General features: G+C 48.0%; 1 protein-coding gene across 2 annotated transcripts in view; it reads right to left on the bottom strand.

Moving 5' to 3' along the window:
• The window catches only part of kcnh6a (potassium voltage-gated channel, subfamily H (eag-related), member 6a), a 433,047-nt gene that overhangs the window by 31,106 nt on the left and 374,775 nt on the right, over positions 1-27,166 (bottom strand). For both annotated transcript variants that reach the window (XM_072486929.1, XM_072486930.1), the window contains 2 exons: positions 24,253-24,352; positions 16,964-17,218 (listed from right to left, as the gene is read on the bottom strand). In XM_072486929.1, the coding sequence (XP_072343030.1) occupies positions 16,964-17,218; positions 24,253-24,352 (355 nt within the window). The remainder of the gene's footprint in view (positions 1-16,963; positions 17,219-24,252; positions 24,353-27,166) is intronic.

The following is a 27,166-nucleotide window of genomic DNA, read 5'->3' as shown; positions in this document are numbered from 1 at the left end:
AGAGACAAGATTTATAATCATCTAGATAGGAATAATATGATCAGGGATAGTCAACATGGCTTTGTGAAGGGTAGGTCATGCCTTACAAACCTTATAGAGTTCTTTGAGAAGGTGACTGAACAGGTAGACGAGGGTCGAGCAGTTGATGTGGTGTATATGGATTTCAGTAAAGCGTTTGATAAGGTTCCCCACGGTAGGCTATTGCAGAAAATGACTAGGGAAAGAGTAGGACCAGTCAAGGACAGGGATGGGAAGTTGTGTGTGGAGTCTGAAGAGATAGGTGAGATACTAAATGAATATTTTTCGTCAGTATTCACTCAGGAAAAAGATAATGTTGTGGAGGAGAATGCTGAGACCCAGGCTAATAGAATAGATGGCATTGAGGTACGTAGGGAAGAGGTGTTGGCAATTCTGGACAGGCTGAAGATAGATAAGTCCCCGGGGCCTGATGGGATTTATCCTAGGATTCTCTGGGAGGCCAGGGAAGAGATTGCTGGACCTTTGGCTTTGATTTTTATGTCATCATTGGCTACAGGAATAGTGCCAGAGGACTGGAGGATAGCAAATGTGTTCCCTTTGTTCAAAAAGGGGAGCAGAGACAACCCCGGCAACTATAGACCGGTGAGCCTCACGTCTGTAGTGGGTAAAGTCTTGGAGGGGATTATAAGAGAAAAGATTTATAATCATCGAGATAGGAATAATATGATCAGGGATAGTCAGCATGGCTTTGTGAAGGTTAGGTCATGCCTCACAAACCTTATCGAGTTCTTTGAGAAGGTGACTGAACAGGTAGACGAGGGTAGAGCAGTTGATGTGGTGTATATGGATTTCAGCAAAGCGTTTCATAAGGTTCCCCATGGTAGGCTATTGCAGAAAATACGGAGGCTGGGGATTGAGGGTGATTTAGAGATGTGGATCAGAAATTGGCTAGCTGAAAGAACACAGAGGGTGGTGGTTGATGTGAAATGTTCAGAATGGAGTTCAGTTACAAGTGGAGTACCACAAGGATCTGTTCTGGGGCCGTTGCTGTTTGTCATTTTTATCAATGACCTAGAGGATGGCGCAGAAGGGTGGGTGAGTAAATTTGCAGACGATACTAAAGTCGGTGGTGTTGTCGATAGTGTGGAAGGATGTAGCAGGTTACAGAGGGATATAGATAAGCTGCAGAGCTGGGCTGAGAGGTGGCAAATGGAGTTTAATGTAGAGAAGTGTGAGGTGATTCACTTTGGAAGGAATAACAGGAATGCGGAATATTTGGCTAATGGTAAAGTTCTTGGAAGTGTGGATGAGCAGAGGGATCTAGGTGTCCCTGTACATAGATCCCTGAAAGTTGCCACTCAGGTTGATAGGGTTGTGAAGAAGGCCTATGGAGTGTTGGCCTTTATTGGTATAGGGATTGAGTTCCGGAGTCAGGAGGTCATGTTGCAGCTGTACAGAACTCTGGTACGGCCGCATTTGGAGTATTGCGTACAGTTCTGGTCACCGCATTATAGGAAGGACGTGGAGGCTTTGGAGCGGGTGCAGAGGAGATTTACCAGGATGTTGCCTGGTATGGAGGGAAAATCTTATGAGGAAAGGCTGATGGACTTGAGGTTGTTTTCGTTGGAGAGAAGAAGGTTAAGAGGAGACTTAATAGAGGCATACAAAATGATCAGGGGGCTGGATAGGGTGGACAGTGAGAGCCTTCTCCCGCGGATGGAAATGGCTGGCACGAGGGGACATAGCTTTAAACTGAGGGGTAATAGATATAGGACTGAGGTCAGAGGTAGGTTCTTTACGCAAAGAGTGGTGAGGCCGTGGAATGCCCTACCTGCAACAGTAGTGAACTCGCCAACATTGAGGGCATTTAAAAGTTTATTGGATAAACATATGGATGATAATGGCATAGTGTAGGTTAGATGGCTTTTGTTTCGGTGCAACATCGTGGGCCGAAGGGCCTGTACTGCGCTGTATCGTTCTATGTCTATGTCTATGTCTAAAATACGGAGGCTGGGGATTGAGGATGATTTAGAGACGTGGATCAGAAATTGGCTAGCTGAAAGGAGACAGAGGGTGGTGGTTGATGGGAAATGTTCAGAATGGAGTTCAGTTACAAGTGGCGTACCACAAGGATCTGTTCTGGGGCAGTTGCTGTTTGTCATTTTTATCAATGACCTAGAGGCAGAAGGGTGGGTGAGTAAATTTGCGGACGACACTAAAGTTGGTGGTGTTGTCGACAGTGCGGAAGGATGTAGCAGGTTACAGAGGGACATAGATAAGCTGCAGAGCTGGGCTGAGAGGCGGCAAATGGAGTTTAATGTAGAGAAGTGTGAGGTGATTCACTTTGGAAGGAATAACAGGAATGCGGAATATTTGGCTATTGGTAAAGTTCTTGGAAGTGTGGATGAGCAGAGGGATCTAGGTGTCCCTGTACATAGATCCCTGAAAGTTGCCACTCAGGTTGATAGGGTTGTGAAGAAGGCCTATGGAGTGTTGGCCTTTATTGGTAGAGGGATTGAGTTCCGGAGTCATGAGGTCATGTTACAGCTGTACAAACCTCTGGTACAGCCGCATTTGGAGTATTGCGTACAGTTCTGGTCACCGCATTATAGGAAGGACGTGGAAGCTTTGGAGCGAGTGCAGAGGAGATTTACCAGGATGTTGCCTGGTGTGGAGGGAAAATCTTATGAGGAAAGGCTGATGGAGTTGAGGTTGTTTTCGTTGGAGAGAAGAAGGTTAAGAGGAGACTTAATAGAGGCATACAAAATGATCAGGGGGTTAGATAGGGTGGACAGTGAGAGTCTTCTCCCGCGGATGGAAATGGCTAGCACGAGGGGACATAGCTTTAAACTGAGGGGTAATAGATATAGGACAGAGGTCAGAGGTAGGTTCTTTACGCAAAGAGTGGTGAGGCCGTGGAATGCCCTACCTGCAACAGTAGTGAACTCGCCAACATTGAGGGCATTTAAAAGTTTATTGGATAAGCATATGGATGATAACGGCATAGTGTAGGTTAGATGGCTTTTTGTTTCGGTGCAACATCGTGGGCCGAAGGGCCTGTACTGCGCTGTATCGTTCTATGTTCTACATGGCAGATGAAGCTTAGTGCCGAGAAGTGTGAAGTGATTCAGTTTGACAGGAAGAGCGCAGAGATATAACCTAAAGGGTACAATTCGGAAGGGCGTGCAGGAGTAGAGGGATCTGGGACATGTGCACAAATCATCTAAAGTGTCAGCACAGATTGAGAAAATAGCTAATAAAGAATATAGGATGCTGGGCGTTGTAAATATGGGAATAGAGCACAAAAACAAGGAAGTTATGATACACATGTTAAAAGACTGATTTGGCCTCAGCTGGACCTTTGTGTCCCGTTCTGGGCACTGCCCTTTCGGAAGGAAGTGAAGGCATTGGAGGGAACTAAGAAAAGACTCGCAAGATCAGTTCCAGGACTGAGGAACTTCAGTTATGTGGGTCGATTGCAGAAACTGGGACTGTTCTCCTTGGAGTAGGGAAAATTAAGAGGATATTTGATCGAGGTGTTCAAAATTGTGAGAGGTCTGGACAGAGCCGTTAAGGAGGAAGTATCCGTATATATATGGATGGATGGATTTGGGAACCAGGAGAATCAGATTTAAGGTGATCGGCAAAAGAATCAGTGGAGATAGTAGGAGGAGAAACTGCTTTGGACAGCCCGTGGTTTCGTATCAAGAATGGGCTGCCTGGGAGGGTGGTGGTGGCAGATTCAACTGAAGCCTTAAAAAAGAAATTGGATAGATAACTGGAGACCGCAAAGCCATGGGGAGTGAGGTTGGGTGACCCTGCTTCAGCAAGGAGCTGCCACACAATGGGCTGATGGTGTTCTGAAATGTTTTATTTATTCATTTACAGGATATGGGCGTCGCTGTAAGGCCAGCATTTAATTCCCATCCCTAATTGCCCTTGAGAAGTTGGTGGTGAGCTGCCTTCTTGACATGCTGCAGTCCTTGTGGTATAGGTACACCCACAGTGCTGTTAGGGAGGGAGTTCCAGGATTCTGACCCAGTGACAGTGAAGGAACGACGATACATTTACATGTCAGGATGGTAGTGGTGGTGGTGTTCCTATGTGTCTGCTGCCATTGTTCTTCTAGATGGTATGCAGTTGTAGGTTTAGAAGGTGCTGTCGAAGAAACCTTGGTGAGTTCCTGCATTGCATCTTGTAGATGGTCCACACGACATCTTAGAACATAGAACATTACAGCGCAGTAGAGGCCCTTCAGCCCTCGATGTTGCGCCGACCAGTGAAACCACTCTAAAGCCCATCTACACTATTCCCTTATCGTCCGTATGTCTATCCAATGACCATTTGAATGCCCTTCGTGTTGGCGAGTCCACTACTGTTGCAGGCAGGGCATTCCACGCCCTTACTACTCTCTGAGTAAAGAACCTACCTCTGACATCTGTCTTATATCTATCTCCCCTGAATTTAAAGCTATGTCCCCTCGTGCTAGACATCACCATCCGAGGAAAAAGGCTCTCACTGTCCACCCTATCCAATCCTCTGATCATCTTGTATGCCTCAATTAAGTCACCTCTTAACCTTCTTCTCTCCAACGAAAACACACCAAGTCCCTCAGCTTTTCCTCATAAGATCTTCCCTCCATACCAGGCAACATTCTGGTAAATCTCCTCTGCAACCTTTCCAATGCTTCCACATCCTTCCTGTAATGCGGCGACCAGAATTGCACGCAATACTCCAAATGCGGCCGCACAAGTGTTTTGTACAGCTGCAACATGACCTCATGGCTCCGAAACTCAATCCCTCTACCAATAAAAGCTAACACACCATGCGCCTTCTTAACAACCCTCTCAACCTGGGTGGCCCTTTCAGGGATCTATGTACATGGACACCGAGATCTCTCTGCTCATCCACACTGCCAAGAATCTTACCATTAGCCCAGTACTCTGTCTTCCTGTTATTCCTTCCAAAATGAATTACCTCACACTTTTCTGCATTAAACTCCATTTGCCATCTCTCAGCCCAGCGCTGCAGCTTATCTATGTCCCTCTGTAACTTGTAACATCCTTCCGCACTGTCCACAACTCCACCGACTTTGGTGTCATCTGCAAATTTACTCACCCATCCTTCTACGCCCTCCTCCAGGTCATTTATAAAACTGATAAACAGCAGTGCTCCCAAAACAGATCCTTGTGGCACACCACTAGTAACTGGACTCCAGTCTGAACATTTCCCATCAACCACCACCCTTTGTCTTCTTCCAGCTTGCCAATTTCTGATCCAAACTGCTAAATCACCCTGAATCCCATGCCTCCGTATTTTCTGCAGTAGCCTACCGTGGGGAACCTTATCAAACGCTTTACTGAAATCCATATACACCACATCAACTGCTTTACCCTCATCCACCTGTTTGGTCACCTTCTCAAAGAACAACCTACCCTTCACAAAACCGTGTTGACTATCTCTAATCAAATTATTCCTTTTCAGATGATTATACATCCTATCTCTTATAAACCTTTCCAAGATTTTGCCCACAACAGAAGTAAGGCTCACTGGTCTATAGTTACCGGGGTTGTCTCTACTCCCCTTCTTGAACAAGGGGACAACATTTGCTATCCTCCAGTCTTCTGGCACTATTCCTGTAGACAAAGCTGACTTAAAGATCAAAGCCAAAGGCTCAGCAATCTCCTCCATAGCTTCCCAGAGAATCCTTCGATAAATCCCATCCGGTCCAGGGGACCTATCTATTTTCACACTTTTCAGAATTGCTAACACGTCCTCCTTATGAACCTCAAGCCCTTCTAGTCTAGTAGCCTGAATCTCAGTATTCTCCTCGACAACATTGTCTTTTTCCTGTGTGAATACTGACGAAAAATATTCATTTAACACCTCTCCTATCTCCTCGGACTTTAAGCACAACTTCCCACTACTGTCCTTGACTGGCCTACTCTTATCCTAGTCATTCGTTTATTCCTGACATATCTATAGAAAGCTTTAGGGTTATCCTTGATCCTACCTGCCAAAGACTTCTCATGTCCCCTCCTGGCTCTTCTTAGCTCTCTCTTTAGTTCCTTCCTAGCTAACTTGTCACTCTCAAGCGCCCTAACTGAACCTTCATGTCTCATCTTTACATAAGCCTCCTTCTTCCTCTTGACAAGTGTTTTGACTGCTTTAGTAAACCACGGTTCCCTCGCTCGACCACTTCCTCCCTGCCTGACAGCTACATACTTATCAAGGACACGCAGTAGCTGTTCCTTGAACAAGCTCCACATTTCCATTGTGCCCATCCCCTGCAGTTTTCCTCTCCATCCTAAGTCTTGTGCATCCTAAGTCTTGCCTCATCGCATCATAATTGCCTTTCCCCCAGATAGAACTCTTGCCCTGCGGTATATACCTATCCCTTTCCATCACTAAAGTAAACGTAATCGAATTATTGTCACTATCACCAAAGTGCTCACCTACCTCCAAATCTAACACCTGTCCTGGTTCATTACCCAGTACCAAATCCAATATGGCCTATCTACATACTGTGTCAGGAAACGCTCCTGCACACATTGGACAAAAACGGACCCATCTAAAGTAGTCGAACTATAGCGTTTCCAGTCAATATTTGGAAAGGTAAAGTCCCCCATAACAACTACCCTGTTGCTTTCACTCCTATCCAGAATCATCTTTGCAATCCTTTCCTCTACATCTCTGGAACTTTTTGGAGGCCTATAGAAAACCCCTAACAGGGTGACCTCTCCTTTCCTGTTTCTAACCTCAGCCCATACTACCTCAGTAGACGAGTCTTCATCAAACGTCCATTCTGCCACCGTAATACTGTCCTTGACTAACAAAGCCACCCCGCCCCCTCTTTTACCACCTTCCCTGAGCTTACTGAAAGATCTAAACCCCGGCACCTGCAACAACCATTCCTGTCCCTGCTCTATCCATGTCTCCGAAATGGCCACAACATCGAAGTCCCAGGTACCAACCCATGCCGCAAGTTCACCCACCTTATTCCCGATGCTCCTGGCATTGAAGAAGACACACTTTAAACCGCCTTCCTGCCTGCCGGTACACTCCTGCAACTTTGAAACCTGACTCATGACCTCACTACTCTCAACCTCCTGTATACTGGAGCTACAATTCAGGTTCCCAAGCCCCTGCTGAACTAGTTTAAACCCTCCCGAAGAGCATTAGCAAATTTCCTCCCCTGGATATTGGTACCCCTCTGGTCCAGGTGTAGACCATCCCGTTTGTAGAGGTCCCACCGACCCCAGAATGAGCCCCAATTATCCAGAAATCTGAAACCCTCCCTCCTGCACCATCCCTGTAGCCACGTGTTCTTGAGTGTTGTCGGAGCTGCTCTCATTAATGTAAGTGGAGAGTATCCTATCACACCCCTGACTTGTGCCAGACTTTGGGGAGTCAGGTGGTGAGTTACTCGCCGCAGGATTCCTGGCCTCTGACCTGCTCTTGGAGCCACAGCCATAACTAGTCAAGTTCAGTTTCTGGTCAATAGTGAAAATAGTAAAAAATAGTAGGGGCAGCACGGTAGCACAGGGGCAACATGGTAGCACAGTGGTTAGCACTGTTGCTTCACAGCTCCAGGGTCCCAGGTTCGATTCCCGGCTTGGGTCACTGTCTGTGCGGAGTCTGCACGTTCTCCCCGTGTCTGCGTGGGTTTCCTCCGGGTGCTCTGCTTTCCTCCCACAGTCCAAAGATGTGCAGGTTAGGTGGATTGGCCATGCTAAATTATCCTTAGTGTCCAAAAAGGTTAGGCGCAGTTACTGGGTTACGGGGATAGGGTGGAGGTGTGGGCTTAAGTGGGGTGCTCTTTCCAAGGGCTCGTGCAGACTTGATGGGCCGAAAAGCCTCCTTCTGCGCTGTAGATTCTATGATTCTATAAACCCCCAGATATTGGTAGTAACCACTCTAATCATTCTATGATGCTCTGTTCAGTCCAACTAACGGGATGAAAAATCTTCTTGCCTGTGGTGGATGTTGCTCATATGGAGTTTGAGGAGGACTTTGACAAAGTTTCCTGAGGGAAGTCACTCAGGAACATGAAGGGGGTACAGAGCTAGGGAGAGAGAGTGGATTACAAACTGGGCTACAAGCTGTAGAAGTGAGGAAACACAGAGCAGGACACGTGGGCAGTTTCTCAAGGTGGTTGGGAATGTTCAGTTCTGCTCTTGGCACATGCCAGTGAATAGAGGGTGTGGAGTCTACATTGCAGATAATTTCTAAAATTGGAGATCTGATTAATTGTTAAAAAGACCAAAAAAACAGCAAAGGACTATTAACAAGATGGGGGAAGGAGCTAAAATGTGACAGATGGAATTCAGTGTCAGCAAGATTAAGATGATGTCATGTGAGAGTACCTTTAAGACATGGATGTTTAAGCAATGTACCTTTAAGAAAACAGTGATGTCAGAGAGTGGGTGGAGCTGAGGTCAGGTCAGCCATTTTGTAGTTTAGTTTTGCAGTTTGAAGGAAGAGCTGGGTGTGTGTCTGTGTTTTGCAGTGAGTTGGATCTCTGCCATAAAAGACCATCTCTGGATCATTTGGGTGATTTAAACTCATAATAGTAAAACCTTTAACCCAATGTGATTTTGCTTAAAGGTGTTAAGTCTCTTGGAAGTTTGAAGGAATATTTTAAGGAATTATTTACTGTTGCAATATTTTCTGAGTTATCTTTGAAGTAAGGGGTGTTAAGAGATCCAGTGTTTATTTAAGACGTTAAGTTGAGTTCATGGAATAAACAGTATTTTGTGTTTAAAAACCCACGTGTTCATAATTGTAATCCCACACCTAGGGAAAAAGCCGTGTGCTAGGAAAAGCAACAAATCCATTAACAGGAGAGGTTGGTTGAACTCCATGATACATTTTGGGGTTCTGAAAACGCCTCGCCCATAACAATGACGTATTTTGAGACTTCCGGGTGCGGCGATGACCAGCTAAGTCGCACGTTTCGGCAGCTCCCGGTGGAACGGACTTTTGGGCTCTTAATAGGAGCCCCAACGGCAATTTTAATGGCTAAAAACACTGTGCGGTAAACCAGAAGGGAATCCCCCCTGGATACGGATGGAAAAAGGAGAGGAAAGCGGCCGGATTGTGGAGGATCCTCTAGGGCAGCGGCAACGAAGGCAAGCACAAAGCAAGATGGCGTCGGAAGGTGGCCGTTTAGTATGGGGCCCTGACCAACAAGAGTTCCTGCGGCGCTGTGTGGAAGAACTGTAAAAGGAGATGAAGAAGGAGCTGCAGGACCCAATATTACAGGCGATTGAAGGGCTAAAGGAGGAGCAAAAGACCCAGGAGCAGGAGCTTCGGGTTGTGAAGGCAAAGGCCGCTGAAAATGAAAACGAAATACAGGGCCTGGTGGTGAAGACAGAGATGCACGAGGCACAACAGAAAAGGTGTGTGGAAAGGCTGGGGGTGCTGGAGAATAATGCGAGGAGGAAGAATTTAAGGATTCTTGGTCTTCCCGAAGGCGCAGAAGGGGCGGACGTCGGGGCATATGTGAGCACGATGCTTCACTCGTTAATGGGATCGGAGGCCCCGACGGGCCCGTTGGAGGTGGGGGGAGCTTATCGAGTTATGGCGCAAAGACCGAGGGCTGGAGAAATACCTCGAGCCATAGTGGTGAGATTTCTCCGCTATAATGACAGAGAGATGGTCCTCAGATGGGCGAAGAAAACTCAGAGCAGTAGGTGGGAGAACGCGGTGATCCATGTAAATCAAGATTGGAGTGCGGAGGTGGCGAGAAGGAGGGCAAGTTTTAATCGGGTTAAGGCGGTGCTTCACAAAAGGAAGGTCAAATTCGGAATGTTGCAGCCGGCAAGACTGTGGATCACACACCAAGGGAAGCACCACTACTTTGAGACTTCAGAAGAGGCGTGGACATTTATTGTGGATGAGAAGCTGGAATAGGCGGGCAAGAAAAAGAACGTTTGGGACAAAGTGGCGGGGTGATTACGTGGGGTGAAGGTTGGAGAAAAAAAAAAGGGGGGGAGGGGATGATTTTTCAAGTTGTTAATCTTGCGACCCTGTAACTTTTCTCTCTTCCCCATGTTGTGGGGGAGGGAGGATGAGGAACTGTGGGCGCCGGTCATTAGGGGCGGGGCCAAGTGGGGAACGCGGGCTTTGTTCCCGCGCTATGGTAATCATGGCGGGAACAGGGAAGCAGGAAGGAGGGGGCCTTGCACAGTGGTGGCCGAGGTCACGGGGGGAAGCCGAGGTCAGCCAGAGTTTGCTGACTTCTGGGAGCAACATAGGGGGTGCAACTACGCTAGAAAGGGATCTAGCGGGGGTGGGGGGGTTAACTGGGTTGCTGCTGCTGGGGAGAAGGGGGAGCTCCTACGGGGTGGGGTGGTCGAGGCGAGAGGGCGCCGTCGGGGGGATATACGGGTACGTGGGAACCGGGTGAGGAGCTGGATTAAAAAAGGGGATGGCTAGTCGACAAGGGGGGGGGGGGGGGGGGCGGTAAAGAGCCCGCCAACCCGGCTGATCACGTGGAATGTGAGAGTGCTGAACGGGCCGATTAAAAGGGCATGGGTACTCGCACACCTAAAGAAATTAAAGGCAGATGTGGTTATGTTGCAGGAGACGCATTTGAAACTGATAGACCAGGTCAGACTACGCAAAGGATGGGTGGGGCAGGTGTTTCATTCGGGGTTAGATGCAAAGAACAGGGGGGTGGCTATATTAGTGGGGAAACGGGTACTGTTTGAGGCAAAGACCATAGTGGGGGTAGATACGTGATGGTGAGTGGTAGATTGCAAGGGGAGGCGGTGGTTCTAGTGAACGTATATGCCCCGAACTGGGATGATGCAAATTTTATGAGGCGTATGTTGGGACATATCCTGGACCTAGAGGCGGGAAAGTTGGTAATGGGGGGAGACTTCAATATGGTGCTGGACCCAGGGCTGGACAGATCGAGTTCCAGGACCGGGAGGAGGCCGGCTGCAGCTAGGGTGCTCAAGGACTTCATGGAGCAGATGGGAGGAGTAGACCCCTGGAGATTTAGCAGGCCTAGGAGTAAGGAGTTCTCGTTTTTCTCCTATGTCCATAAAGTATATTCACGGATAGACTTTTTTGTTTTGGGAAGGGCATTGATCCCGAAGGTGACAGGGACGGAGTACACGGCCATAACTATCTCGGACCACGCTCCACATTGGGTGGACCTGGAGATAGGAGAGGAAAAAGAACAGCACCCACCCTGGAGAATGGACATGGGATTATTGGCGGATGAGGGGGTATATTTAAGGGTGAGGGGGTGTATTGAAAGGTACTTGGAGCTTAATGACAATGGGGAGGTTCAGGTGGGAGTGGTCTGGGAGGCGTTGAAGGCAGTGGTTAGAGGGGAGCTGATATCTATCAGGGCACATAAAGGAAAGCAGGAGGGTAGGGAAAGGGAGCGGTTGCTGAAAGAACTTTTGAGGGTGGACAGACAATATGCGGAGGCACCGGAGGAGGGACTGTACAGGGAAAGGCAAAGGCTACATGTAGAATTTGACTTGTTGACTACGGGTAATGCAGAGGCACAATGGAGGAGGGCACAGGGTGTACAGTACGAATATGGAGAGAAGGCGAGCCGGTTGCTGGCCCACCAATTGAGGAAGAGGGGAGCAGCGAGGGTGATAGGGGGGGGTGAGAGATGAGGAGGGAGAGATGGAGCGGGGAGCGGAGAGAGTGAATGGGGTGTTCAAGGCATTCTACGAAAGATTATATAAAGCTCAGCCCCCGGAAGGGAAGGCGAGAATGATGTGCTTTCTGGATCAGCTGGAATTCCCTAAGGTGGAGGAACAGGAGAGGGCGGGACTGGGAGCACAGATTGAGATGGAGGAGGGAGTGAAAGGGATTGGGAGCATGCAGGCGGGGAAGGCCCCGGGACCAGACGGATTCCCGGTGGAATTTTATAGGAAGTATAGGGACTTGCTGGCCCCGCTTCTGACGAGAACCTTTAATGAGGCTAGGGAAAGGGGGCGGCTGCCCCCGACTATGTCAGAGGCAACGATATCGCTCCTCTTAAAGAAGGAAAAAGACCCGCTGCAATGCGGGTCCTATAGGCCCATTTCCCTTTTAAACGTGGATGCTAAGATTCTGGCCAAGGTGATGGCGACGAGGATAGAGGACTGTGTCCCGTGGGTGGTCCATGAGGACCAAACCGGGTTTGTGAAGGGGAGACAGCTGAACACGAACATACGGAGGTTGCTAGGGGTAATGATGATGCCCCCACCAGAGGGGGAAGCGGAGATAGTGGTGGCAATGGATGCCGAGAAAGCATTCGACAGAGTGGAGTGGGATTATCTGTGGGAGGTGCTGAGGAGATTTGGATTTGGCGATGGGTATATCGGATGGGTACAGTTGCTGTATAGGGCCCCGATGGCGAGTGTGCTCACGAATGGACGGAGGTCTGATTATTTCTGGCTTCACAGAGGGACGAGGCAGGGGTGTCCCCTGTCTCCGTTATTGTTTGCATTGGCGATTGAGCCCCTGGCCATAGCACTGAGGGGTTCCAGGAAGTGGAGGAGAGTGTTTAGGGGAGGAGAAGAACACTGGGTATCTTTGTATGCGGATGATTTGTTGTTGTATGTTGCGGACCCGGTGGAGGGGATGCCAGAGATAATGCGGATACTTGGGGAGTTTGGGGATTTTTCGGGGTATAAATTGAACATGGGGAAAAGTGAGTTGTTTGTGGTGCAGCCGGGGGAGCAGAGCAGGGAAACAGAGGATTTACCGCTGAGGAAGGTAACAAGAGACTTCCGGTACTTAGGGATTCAGATAGCCAAGAATTGGGGAACATTACACCGGCTTAATTTAACACGATTGGTGGAACAGATGGAGGAGGATTTCAAGAGATGGGACATGGTGTCCCTGTCACTGGCGGGTAGGGTGCAGGCGGTTAAAATGGTGGTTCTCCCGAGATTCCTCTTTGTGTTTCAGTGCCTCCCGGTGATGGTCACGAAGGCTTTTTTTAAGAGAATTGAGAAAAGTATTATGAGTTTTGTGTGGGCCGGGAAGACCCCGAGAGTGAGGAGGGGGTTCTTGCAACGTAGTAGGGATGGGGGGGGTGCTGGCACTACCAAGCCTAAACGATTATTACTGGGCCGCCAATATCTCAATGGTGTGTAAGTGGATGGGAGAAGGGGAGGGAGCGGCGTGGAAGAGATTGGAGAGGGCGTCCTGCAAGGGGGCCAGCCTACAAGCAATGGTGACGGCACCGTTGCCGTTCTCACCGAAGAAATACACCATAAGCCCAGTGGTGGTGGCAACACTAAAAATTTGGGGGCAGTGGAGACGGCATAGGGGAGGGACGGGAGCCTCGGTGCGGTCCCCGATAAGAAATAACCATAGGTTTGTTCCAGGGAGAATGGATGGGGGATTTGGAGCATGGCAAAGAGCTGGGGTAATACAACTGAGAGATCTGTTCTTGGACGGGACGTTTGCAAGTATGGGAGCGCTGACGGAAAAGTATGGGTTGCCCCAAGGGAATGCGTTTAGGTATATGCAACTGAGGGCGTTTGCGACGCAACAGATGAGGGAATTCCCGCAGCTTCCGACGCAGGAGGTGCAGGATAGAGTGATCTCAGAGACATGGGTGGGGGATGGTAGGGTGTCGGATATATATAGGGAAATGAGGGACGAGGGGGAGATCATGATAGATGAGCTGAAAGGGAAATGGGGGGAAGAGTTGGGGGAAGAGATCGAAGAGGGGCTATGGGCTGATGCCCTACGTAGGGTAAACTCATCGTCCTCGTGTGCCAGGCTAAGCCTGATACAATTTAAGGTTTTACACAGGGCGCATATGACTGGAACGCGGCTCAGTAAATTTATCGGGGTAGAGGATAGGTGTGGGAGATGCTCGAGAAGCCCAGCGAATCACACCCACATGTTATAGAACATAGAACGATACAGCGCAGTACAGGCCCTTCGGCCCACGATGTTGCACCGAAACAAAAGCCATCTAACCTACACTATGCCATTATCATCCATATGTTTATCCAATAAACTTTTAAATGCCCTCAATGTTGGCGAGTTCACTACTGTTGCAGGTAGGGCATTCCACGGCCTCACTACTCTTTGCGTAAAGAACCTACCTCTGACCTCTGTCCTATATCTATTACCCCTCAGTTTAAAGTTATGTCCCCTCGTGCTAGCCATTTCCATCTGCGGGAGAAGGCTCTCACTTTCCACCCTATCTAACCCCCTGATCATGTTCTGGTCATGTCCGGCACTACAGGGGTTCTGATGGGGGTGGCGAAGGTGCTTTCGAAGGTGGTGGGGGTCCGGGTCGAGCCAAGCTGGAGGTTGGCTATATTCAGGGTTGCAGAAGAGCCGGGAGTACAGGAGGCGAGAGAGGCTGATGTTTTGGCCTTTGCGTCCCTAGTAGCCCGGCGCAGGATATTGCTTACGTGGAAGGAAGCCAAACCCCCGGGCGTGGAGACCTGGATAAACTACATGGCAGGGTTTATAAAGTTAGAACGGATCAAGTTCGTATTCAGGGGTTCGGCTCAAGGGTTCACCAGGCGGTGGCAACCGTTCGTCAACTACCTCACAGAACGATAGAGGGAATGGAAAAGAAAGAAGGCAACAGCAGCAACCCAGGGGGGAGGGGGGGGGAGGACCCGGGCGGGCGCTCAGGGATGTCATTGTATATGTATAGGCATTTGTTTTAGGTAATGTATATTGGACTGTTGGATTGTATCTTTGGAGAGTAACTATTTTTGATAAGGCAGTTGCCATTTAGTTTTTTGTTTATATATTATTTATTTATTTGTTTAAAACTGGTCACTGTTATTTATATTGTTTTATTGCTGTTAAAAAGAAAAACTATGTACTGTTATGTTTGGCCAAAAAATCTTGAATAAAATATATTTTTTAAAAAAACAATGACGTATTTTGATTGTGAAAAAATAGCAGTAATTATAGTTGGAATGGGGGTTGGCTTGAGGCTGTGGAGGAGCAGAAGGAGTTGGAATGCCAGTGTCTCCAAGTATTAAAGGCAGCAGCTGTGGATAAAAAGGTTGGAAATGAATATTCTAGGTTTTATCGCAAGGTATAGAATATAAAAGCCACAAGGTAGTAATCAGCCAATGTAATAAGTCCATAGACTGGATATAATATTGGGCTCTACACTAGAGGGAGGATGTTGAGGTGTTAGGGAGGGTATAGCAGATGTTCACTCGGAGAAAGACAAATTATGCCTATTTTGTTAGAATTTTGTAGATTACAAGGCAATGCTGAATGGCAGCACGGTCGTGAAGAATACCACCCAAATTCCCTCCAAGGCAGACATCACCCCCGTCCCTTCACTGTCGCTGGGTCAAAATCCTGGAACTCCCTCTCTAACAGCACTGTGGGTGTACCTACACCAGATGGACGGCAATGGTTCAAGATGGCGGTCATCCACCACTTTGTCAAGAGGCAGTTAGGGATGGGCAATAAATGCTGTCTAGCATAACAAACAAAAAGTACTTAAATTATGAAATGACAGACAAAAGTAGATAAACGCAGTGATCTAAACGTGGATGCTGGAAATCTGAAATTGAAAACAGAAAATGCTGAAAAAACTCAGCAGGTCTGGCGGCATCTGTGGAGAGAGAAACAGCGTTAATGCTTCAGGCCGCAATCTTTTTAAAAAACAAATTCCAATTAAGGGACAATTTAGCGTGGCCAATCCACATACTCTGCACGTTTTGGGGTTGTGGGGGGGGGGGGGGGGGGGGGGCGGGAGACCCACGCAGACACGGGGAGAATGTGCAAGCTCCACACGGACAGTGACCCGGGGCTGGGATCGAACTGGGATCCTCAGCACAATGAGGCAGCACTGCTAACCACAGTGCCACCGTGACACCCATTTAGAACACAATCGTTCATAAGAACTGCTTCCATGTTGTAACTTCCAATTATTCCACTTAGGGTGCCTACCTCGCACATTTAGCAGTTCCAATCCCCTCTCCTCCTTCTCCACGTGCCATGTCTGGGTGTTGGCGACCAAGTACCTCCATTGGATTGTTCCGTGGTGATAGTTGGCAAAATACTGCAGTGGTTTGCCATTACCTTTTGCAGGTTGACTGACCAGGAAACTCTCCCACTCTTACCGCCTATCCAGGCGTATTGGAAGGCTTTCCAGGCTGGTAATCAACATCAGATCCTGAAGTGGGACTTGAACCCAGAGCTTCTGACCCAGAGACAGGGACACTAACCGCTGCACCACAACAGATGCGCTCTCACGCTTCCTAAACTTGGGCTCATTCAAAATTCTGCTAATATGGCTGAGTCAGAAGCTGGTGCAGATTTCATTGCAGGTTATGGAAATCTAGAACTTTCTTCCTCAAGAGGCTGTGGATGCTGCGGTGTGTAAGAGTATATGAAACAAAGGTTAGTAAATAATGCAAAGGTACAGTATGGCTCAGGCATGTTCTAATTGAATAATGAGCAGGCTCAAGCGGTTGAATAGCCCCCTGCTCATTTATTATGAAACAAGATGGCGGCTGGGACTGAGAAGAGGAAAGCTTTGACCGGGGGAGGGATTGTGGTATGCGGAAGGGGGGAGTTAGGGAAACAGAGCTTTCTGAATACAGTTGCGATGGAGACAATGATCATGACACCTCAATAACCCAACAAATCCACAAGGAATAGGGGATGACTCTGTAGGGTTGCCAACCCTCCAGGATTAACCTGGAGTATCCAGGAATTGACGATCAATCCCCAGGATACTGCTGGGTACGACCCTGGAGAAATATGATCAGGACATTAAACAATCATTTGTTTTTGCTCATTTTCTTTGAGCATTTCTCTTTATCAGATGCAAAGCTGTTTGGTCGACAGTCAAGCATCACCCAATTGGGTAATGAGTCTTTTTGCTTTCCAATTGGCCTGGAAGGCCGTGGATCTGGATGGATGTGTTGGCTGATTAAAGGCTGGACTGTGTGGGCAGGTCATCTGATCAAACCTCCATAAATACATTTAATCACAGACCCAATGACTCTAGTACCTGTAAAGGGATTGGGTCCACTGCCTTTCCTCCCAACCTCCACGGGGTCCGTGTCCGATGTAACAAAGTTCAGATTCTTTGCTGGGGATGTGCTCTTTATCTCAGTGATGCTGGAGGTTGAAGCTTTGAGATTCTCCTCACTGTTCTGCGAGCGGGGTGTCATGCTGCTGTAGTCCCAGTGGTTTCTCGGTGTGTGAGAGTGGTGGTTTGTCAGTGGGTCCTTATCTCCGTCCGGATCTCCTTTACTCAAAGCATCTGAAATCCAAAGCTTTAATGAATATCACACTCAACCCCTCAGTCCACACACTCAATGATGGATGTACACCCCCCATTCCCAAACTGCAAACCCTCCTCTCATTTCCTGAGGGTTTTGCTGGGTTAGGACTCTATGCGCCTTGGTGGATGGATCAGAGAAAACGTTTCCCCTTTCCGGGCAATCCTAAAAGCAGGAATTACACAAGACGAATAAACCCAATACTGAATTCAAGGGAAAGTGCTTTACAGGAAAACAATGAGTCAAGGAAACTTGCTCCCTCACAGAGTGGTCGAGATGAATAGTTTAGGTGCAATAAGGGGAATGCGAAAGGGAGAAAGGAATGATGTGGTGGTCGATGAAATGCTGCATAAATCTTAGCTGATTAACGAAACTGCAGGTTGACAACTGCCCGCTGTGGGTGGTTCAGAAAAGAGTTCACTCCACATGGCTGAAGAATATAATCCCTATCTATGGATAAAATCCCAAACTTTTCCGTGCGATAGTCCTCCAGATCTAGAAGGTTCTACAATTAGTTTCAATTTTCCATGCTGGGAAGACATTATCAAACATGGCAATCAAACTGTTAAGGTCCATTCCTCAAGATTAATCAGAATTAATGATAGAATTTTAGACTCTGAACAAAAGAAATCAAGGCAAAATAGTCATGAGGTAGTACAGAACTTGACACAGAACCCCACAGTCCAGCTGAAAGAAGAAGCTTTTCAGCTTGCCCCCATCAGAACAATCGTAAGGCAACAACAACGTTATAGTATGTGAGAAGAAAGTGCTGATTAGTTGGCAAGTGGACTCTCATTGGTTGGACATTGCCCTGAGGAATGAATCAGTGAGACACTTATTTTTTTTAGCTGAAACAAGCGCAATGTGTGTACATATTCTTTCTGTCTGCAAAGAACAGGGCCCTTTGTATTAATATAGGTAGCTTCCAATGCATGGAAATAGGCCACACTGCGAGCCTGACGGTCAATCTTAAATTGGTTGTCAGCGTAATTCTTAGCACACTGAGGATTAGTTAGCAAATCTTGTCCAATCGCCAATGGTGAGAGGTATCTCGCATTGTAGTGGTTTGAACAGAATCTGAAGTTTAACATTTTAATTTGTGGCTATGGAGGGATTTATGTATGAGGAGAAGTTGAGTGTGTTCGGCCTGCACTCATTGGTGTTTAGAAGAATGAGAGGTGACCTATTGAGACATAAAGGATTCTCAGGGGGCTTGACTGGGTAGATACCGAGAGGACGTTTCCCCTGTGGGAGAGTGTAGGACCAGAGGACGTAATCTCAGAATAAGGGGGTCGTCCATTTAAGACAGAGATGAGGAGGAATTTCTTCTCTCAGAGGGTAGTGAATCTTAGAATCCCTACAGTGCACAAGGAAGCCATTCGTCCCATCAAAATTCTTTACCACAGAGAGCTGTAGAGGCTGGGTCGTTAAGTATGTTCAAGGCTGAGAATTAAGCGAATCAAGGATTGGGGGATAAGCGGGAAAGTGGAGTTTAGAATTATCACATCAGATCAGTCATGATATTATTGAATGGTGGAGCAGACTCGATGGGCTGAATGGCCTATTTCTGCTCCTACGTCTTATGGTCTAATTTGTTTTGACATTTTGGTTGTGCAAATTAATCCTAATTTTTATTTAAAGGCAGAGAAGAGAATCTGTTAAATTGTGTTTAATTGTATGCAGGAGGTTGGCTTTAACTGGGGATTCACTTTAGCCTTAGAAATAGACAAAACTATTATTGTGTTTTTTGATGTGGAGATGCAGGCGTTGGACTGGGGTGTGCACAGTAAGAAGTCTTACAACACCAGGTTAAAGTCCAACAGGTTTTTTTTCGAATCACTAGCTTTCGGAGCACAGCTCCTTCATTCACCTGATTCACCTGATGAAGGCTCTGAAAGCTAATTATTCGAAACAAACCTGTTGGACTTTAACCTGGTGTTGGAAGACTTCTTACTATTTTTTTGAGTTTAGGAGGTGTTATGGGCCAGGGTTTAGAGAACCCCAAAGTGCATCATGGAGTTCACCTCACCCACAACTTTTACTAGATTGTGGTATGGGGAGCACACGGCCCACTCTACAGGTGTGGTACAGCAGAAATGGAAAAGTATTTTTTAAAGCAAAACAATGTTTATTGTATGAACTCAAGTTATCCTTTTTAAAACATTCAGTGAATATCTTAGCAACCATTAATTCAAATACAACTCCCAAAGAATACAACATTAAGTAATGCTTAATAACTTCCCAAACAACATCCAGAAGACAAAAGAAACACATTTTAACAGAAGCACATTAGGTTTACATTCACTATTGAGAACATTTATAATTCTGAATTCACCAAATGACCAAGAAATAGTCTTTTCATGGCAGAGAGATCAACAGTACACCTGCTTTGCCTCCCTGATCGCCCGATGTAGAATCCTGATCGGCTGGCGGTCAGCAGCACCACCTAAAGCTGCAGACTGGTTGTCTGACCTCTCCAAATGGAGAAAATTCGCCATCCGAGGGTCAGACGACGGCTTCCACAGAACGTGGGAGCTATTCGCCTGATTGTTCCGGGGCTTGTTTGTGAACAAACAAGCAGAAGAATAGCCAGGTAGCCAAGAAACAGGGGAAAGTAGCCAAAGCATGAGAATGGGAGATAGAATGGAAGAGGGGGGGTGGGGACAACTCAGTCTAAGAGGAAGGAAAGGCGAACCACAAGGGGGGGGGGAACAAACAAACAAAGAACAAAGAAAATTACAGCACATGAACAGGCCCTTCGGCCCTCCAAGCCCGTGCCGACCATGCTGCCCGACTAAACTACAATCTTCTACACTTCCTGGGTCCGTTCCCTCTATTCCCATCCTATTCATGTATTTGTCAAGATGCCCCTTAAATGTCACTATCGCCCCTGCTTCCACCACCTCCTCCGGCAGCGAGTTCCAGGCACCCACTACCCTCTGTGTAAAAGAACTTGCCTCGTACATCTACTCTAAACCTTGCCCCTCGCACCTTAAACCTATGCCCCCTAGTAATTGACCCCTCTACCCTGGGGAAAAGCCTCTGACTATCCACTCTGTCTATGCCCCTCAAAATTTTGTAGACCTCTATCACGTCGCCCCTCAAACTCCGTCGTTCCAGTGAGAACAAACCGAGTTGATTCAACCGCTCCTCACAGCTAATGCCCTCCAAACCAGGCAACATCCTGGTAAATCTCTTCTGCACCCGCTCTAAAGCCTCCACATCCTTCTGGTAGTGTGGCGACCAGAAGTGAACACTATACTCCAAGTGTGGCCTAACTAAGGTTCGATACAGCTGCAACAGGACTTGCCAATTCTTATACTCAATGCCCCGGCCAATGAAGGCAAGCATACCGTATGCTTTCTTGACTACCTTCTTCACCGGTGTTGCCCCTTTCAGTGACCTGTGGACCTGTACACCTAGATCTCTCTGACTTTCAATACTCTTGAGGGTTCTACCATTCACTGTATATTCCCTACCTGCATTAGACCTTCCAAAATGCATTACCTCACATTTGTCCGGTTTAAACTCCATCTGCCATCTCTCCGCCCAAGTCTCCAAACAATCTAAATCCTGCTGTATCCTCTGGCAGTCCTCATCGCTATCCGCAATTCCACCAACCTTTGTGTCGTCTGCAAGCTTACTAATCAGACCAGTTAAATTTTCCTCCAAATCATTTATATATACTACAAACAGCAAAGGTCCCAGCACTGATCCCTGCGGAACACCACTTGTCACAGCCCTCTAATTAGAAAAGCATCCTTCCATTGCTACTCTCTGCCTTTTATGACCTAGCCAGTTCTGTATCCACCTTGCCAGCTCACCCCTGATCCCATGTGACTTCACCTTTTGTACTAGTCTACCATGAGGGACCTTGTCAAAGGCCTTACTGAAGTCCATATAGAAAACATCCACTGCCATACCTGCATCAATCATCTTTGTGACCTCTTCGAAAAACTCTATCAAGTTAGTGAGACACGACCTCCCCTTCACAAAACCATGTTGCCTCTCACTAATATGTCCATTTGCTTCCAAATGTGAGTAGATCCTGTCTCGAAGAATTCTCTCCAGTAATTTCCCTACCACTGACGTAAGGCTCACCGGTCTGTCGTTCCCTGGATTATCCTTGCTACCCTTCTTAAACAAAGGAACAACATTGGGTATTCTCCAGTCCTCGGGACATCACCTGAAGACAGTGAGGATCCAAAGGTTTCTGTCAAGGCCTCAGCAATTTCCTCTCTAGCCTCCTTCAGTATTCTGGGGTAGAACCCATCAGGCCCTAGGGACTTATCTATCTTAATATTTTTCAAGACGCCCAACACCTCGTCTTTTTGGATCTCAATGTGACCCAGGCTATCTACACACCTTTCTCCCGACTCAACATCCACCAATTCCTTCTCTTTGGTGAATACTGATGCAAAGTATTCATTTAGTACCTCGCCCATTTCCTCTGGCTCCACCCATAGATTCCCTTGCCTATCCTTTAGTAGGCCAACCCTTTCCCTGGCTACCCTCTTGCTTTTTATGTACGTGTAAAAAGCCTTGGGAATTTCCTTAACCCTATTTGCCAATGACTTTTCGTGACCCTTCTAACTCCTTGCTGAAGAAAGGAAAGGCGAACCGCGGGGGGGGGGGGGGGGCGTGGGGAGGAGAGAAGAGACAGGGAGCAATAGAGGAGAGCCAGGGAGGTGGGGGGGGGGGGGGTGGAAAGGAAAGGCGAACTGCGGGGGAGGGGGCAGGGAGGAGAGAAGAGACAGGGAACAATAGAGGAGAGCCAGGGAGGTGGGTGGGGCGGGGGGGGGGGGGGGGGGGAGGAGGAGGAGGGGGGGAGGCAGGGAATCGTTAACCAACCTGACATCCACAGGAACAGAGAAAAAGGAGAATACAGGGCCAGCTGAAGTGGCAGTGTGCACGAGAAGACAACGGTGGCGAAATCCGATCGGGAGAAGCGAGGGGCAACACTGGCACCAGGCCCACTCGAGGATTGCACTCTGGAAGTGCCTCACCGGCACAAACGGATGCCTACTTACATATTTATAGATATATCATATCTTGTGTACATAACGGCAAAATATACTCTGTGCAAAAATCCAATAAAAAACATTTTCTCAAAAAAACCAGTACACCTGCTCTGTCTGGCTTCAGCTCCAACACTGAAAACGAAACTAAAACACACCCTGCAGCAAACAGCCTAAAACGAAAGTAAAAAGCTGACAGACAGCCCAGCTCCACCCACTCTCTGACATCATTGCAGTAATAAACACCCATTTCTTAAAGGTACTTTCACTACAGATATTTATATACACACCCATTTATAAACACCCATTTCTTAAAGGTACTCTCACATGACAGAGGTGTATATTTGTTATGAGCAACTGTATAAATAAATGTAAAAGCGTGCAAAGATTATCTGCTAGTAATTCATATATCATAGAATCCTAGAATGCCTACATAATTCATATATCTGATGATATTTCACATATTATAGAATCCCTACTGTGCAGAAGGTCATTTGGCGCATCACCTCTGCACTGTCCCTTTGATAGGTCATTCCACCAAGGCCCAATCCCCCACCCTATTCTTGCAATCCTCCCCTAAGGGACAATTTAACATCGCCAATTCACCTTTAAAATTTTTTAAAATTTTTATTTAGAGTACCCAATTATTTTTCTTCCAATTAAGGGACAAGTTAACGTGGCCAATTCACCTACTCTGCACATTTTTGGGTTGTGGTGGCGAAACCCACGCAAACACGGGGGAGAATGTGCAAACTCCACAAGTACAGTGATCCAATATCGGGATCGAACCTGGGACCTCAGGGCCGGAGGTCGCAGTGCTAACCACTGCATCACCGTGCTGCCCTGCACAGCCAATCCACCTAACTTGCACATCCTTGGACTGTGGGAGGAAACCGGAGCACCCGGGGGGAATCCATGCAGACGTGGGAAGAATGTGCAAACTCCACACATCACCTGAGGTCGGAATGAAACCCGGGTCCCTGGGGCTGTGAGGTAGCAGTGCTAAACACTGTGCCGCCCTTGCTGGTATTTCACATTTCTGCCAATGGATTATTGCTAGGAGATTTGTGAGATTGTTGACAAGGCCTTTCAACCATCGCCGATACCCTGCTCTTCACTTAGTGGCTTCTCAATGGTACAGCTAAGAACGTCATGGTAATACTCAGTGCTAGAGAACACCCAGCTTGTCGTACTGCAGGCTGGCACTCCATTCTTAAATTCTCCACAGGGTTAGAGATATAGGATTTGCTGTCCAGTCCACCATCAAATATTGTGGTCTTGGAAAAGGCAACAGTAATGGAGTCATTATTCCCCGTCCCGCCAGCCCCGTTAGCAGCGGGATTCGCCTTTCCTGCAGCCGGCCAATGGGGTTCCATTGTGGCCACCCCACGCAGTCGGGGAACCCGTGGGTGTGGGTGCACTGCCAGCGAATCGGAGGATCCCGCCGACGGAGAATCCCACAGATAGACTAACCTAAGAAATCCACTTCTCTGCAATGGAGCCAGACATGATACAAAGAAAATCTGCAGAGATGGAGAGATCTGGAAACAAACTGATTTGAAGTATGTTCATGGCAGTGGGAGAATGGGGATAGAGTGATGAAATAATACACGGTGGACACGGTGCCTCTAATGCAGCCAGGTTTTGCTTCTCCCCGCAGACAGTGTGGTGTGTGTTACGGGTCTGTGAGTGTATAACTGACCATCATCTTTATATTTCGCTCTGATTCACTGGATGGCTTTTTCTCATCCTCCTCATCCTCATGTGTCCATCTGGAGATCCAATTTTGGAATGGGTGACGCTAAATATAGATTCATAGAATCCCTACAATGCAGAAGGAGGCCATTTGGCCCATCGAGTCTGCACCAACCCTCCGAAAGAGGACCCTACACAGGCCCACTACCTCGCCCTATTCCCGTACCCTACCTAACCTGCACATCTATGGATAGCCCTTGTATAATGGAGGCAGGATCAGAGCCCTCGGTCTGCATACTCACCAGCGTTACTCCTTTCCCGGCAAGAGCGCTTCCTTTGTCGGACTCGCATGTTCCCATTGTCAGAATCCTCACTGGGGCTTGAGCGGAGGATCCGGTCTGCCTGTTAAATATAGTTTAATCACACAGTCACAACATCCACAACAAAACCTTCTCACCGGGCACCTTTCTCTATTGGCTGTGGGTTGGGTGAGGGGTAGATTACCTGTAGTATGTCAGTGCACTGATACACAGATAACCATCAAGCACATTCAATGTACACTGATACACAAAAGCTCCCAGTGTACACTGACACCCAGACAGACTCAATGCACATGGGACGTAGATACACCAGTGTACAGTGGCACATTCAGTAAACACTGGTGCACAGATACATAGGTTGTACACTGACACACGTGGTGTATGCTTGTACAAAGACAGAGAAAACACAGGTACACGGACACACTCGGGGTACTCCTGGGCGTGGACACACTCAGTAGCCCTGATTTCAAATGCGCAAGTGGGGGAGACTTAATGAGCATGCTCTGTCAAAACAGGCAGTGCACCTGGTTTATCATGGGACACGTGACTGGCAGAAGGAGGAGGAACTGAGGAGGGCTCAACACCAGGAGCTTCTGGGTTATTCTATCCCCTGACTCATCTGGAACAACACCAAGGGGGAATCAGCTCGTGCAATGTAAAATATTTCCAAGGATAATGGGCAAAGAGATTTCAGATGGCATAGAATAACGCGGAATCATGGACGTTACAACACAGAAAGGGGATATTCAGCGAAGGGGGTTATTCAGCATATTGTGTTTGTAACTGGGCTGTCTAAACACATTCCCCTCCTCTTGCCGCAAATTTAGTTAATAAATACTTACACAATCCCTTCTTAAAGTTCCTCCCTCGTTACTGCTTGTGGTGAATTATCTAATCCCCCTCTGTGAGAAAGCACTTCCTCAAACTCCTCAGGCTGGATTCATAGAATCATAGAATTTGCACCGAGTCTGCATCGGCTCTTGGAAAGAGCACCCTACCCAAGGTCAACACCTCCGCCCTATCCCCATAACTCAGTAACATCACCCAACACTAAGGGCAATTTTGGACACTAAGGGCAATTTATCATGGCCAATCCACCTAACCTGCACATTTTTGGACTGTGGGAGGAAACCGGAGCACCCGGAGGAAACCCACGCACACACGGGGAGGATGTGCAGACTCCGCACAGACAATGACCCAAGCCGGAATCGAACCTGGGACCCTGGAGCTGTGAAGCAATTGTGCTATCCACAATGCTACCGTGCTGCCCCACGTTTCAGCGGCATACTGCCAGCGCCAGTGGAGCATGTGTGGTCTTTTCCGACCAGAAAAACCTGGCGCCGCCTCCTCACCTACTCCAGGACCAGTGAGGGGCTAGCACTGGTGCCGGGTGAAATTGCTGCCTCCCGCGCCGAAAACGGCCAGAGAATGGCGGGTCCGGGTCGCGCATACACATGGCTGACAACCTGCAGCGGTCGCGCCTTCCAAATGGCGCCGGCCGTGCGTGGACCCAACCCCACCATCCGCGACCCCACAGCCCATTTCCTGGCCACCCTCCTCCAGTACCCCCAGCCCTCACGGACGCTGCCCCCGGCCAACGGCACGGATCCCGGCAGAGTGTGGCGGTGCTGGACACAGTTCTCAGCCACCATGCCGGGTTCCCGCGTGGCTGAGAGCACACGTGTCCCACGCCGTCGGGAGGGCCACCCGATAATGCACCTGTGCTGTTGCAATGGCACGCGATGCGATGACTCCATTTCTGAGGAGGCGGAGCATGGCTGACCGGCGTCAAATTGGTGCCGATTTCGGCGTCGGGCAATGGAGAATCCCGCCCCTCCACTCCGTTCATTCCCTCAGTGACAATCATTTGTCTTTTCCCTTGTTAGTCTTTCTCCAGTCACTGCAAACAATCTATGTGCCCTCTCGAAGCCTTTTACAATCTTTAAAGTCCCGATTAGCTCCCCTGCTGACCCTCCACCGCTCCAGTGAAAACCCTCCAATGATTTTGTGCCTTTCTCTGTCCCCCTCGTCTCTCTCAGTGATTCCAGGATTAGCAGCGATACTGTGGTGGAGTCCACCTGAGAGGAACACCTCAAGGCCACCGAGGTGAGAGGTGGCAGAAATGTGGATCCAGGTTTCAGCAACAGGGAGGAAACGTGATCAGAAGCTCAGGTCAATCTGGGACATGGACATTTCACACAGTCTGATTCTGACCATTGAGCAGGGAAGGAGAGCATGTCACGGGGGTTGTGACTGGAGCTAAAATATGGTTCATAAAGCTGCTGGGGGCCTAAGGGGACAGACTACAAACACCTCTTGTGTTCAGGAGATTTTGGGTCATGTTGTTTGAACTGAGAACAGGGAAATTATTGGCTCTGTGAGGAGATCTAAAGCACGAGGCTATTCAGGAGTCGAATTAGGAATCATTTTTCACACAGGATAGTGGAAAGCTGGAACTCACACGGGAATGAATTGGAGCTTTCGGGATTAAGTTTGAAGCATTTTTGTTGAGTAAGGGTATTTAAATGTTTTTAAACCGTTCTGGCTCTACACAAGCTGTGAGCTGCAATGAAACTACCAGGCAGAAACCCTGAGAGTTCCCCTGGTGTTGAGGTTCCCTGTGCTGTGGAGTACAATTGGTGCCATTTCATCAATCAACCACCAGGGGGAGACCAATCCTAGATCGGTACTTGACTCCTGGCACAGGCAATGTGCAGGACAAGCACAGAACGATCCCAAGCTCTGTGTATCTTTCATATGGAACTGGCAGACGAGATCCCCACCTTACAGACTCAGTCTCGTGAAACATTTAAAGATTTACCTCAGTTAGGAGGCATGTATATTGTGTCATTGGGAGCAGGAGAGTTTCAAAGGGGCATTAACAGAGAACAAAGAA

This window comes from Scyliorhinus torazame, chromosome 21 (genome assembly GCF_047496885.1).
Source record: "Scyliorhinus torazame isolate Kashiwa2021f chromosome 21, sScyTor2.1, whole genome shotgun sequence".
NCBI lineage: Eukaryota > Metazoa > Chordata > Chondrichthyes > Carcharhiniformes > Scyliorhinidae > Scyliorhinus > Scyliorhinus torazame.
The sequence above is the reverse complement of the archived record's forward strand: the minus strand, read 5'-3'. Positions and strand labels throughout refer to the sequence as shown.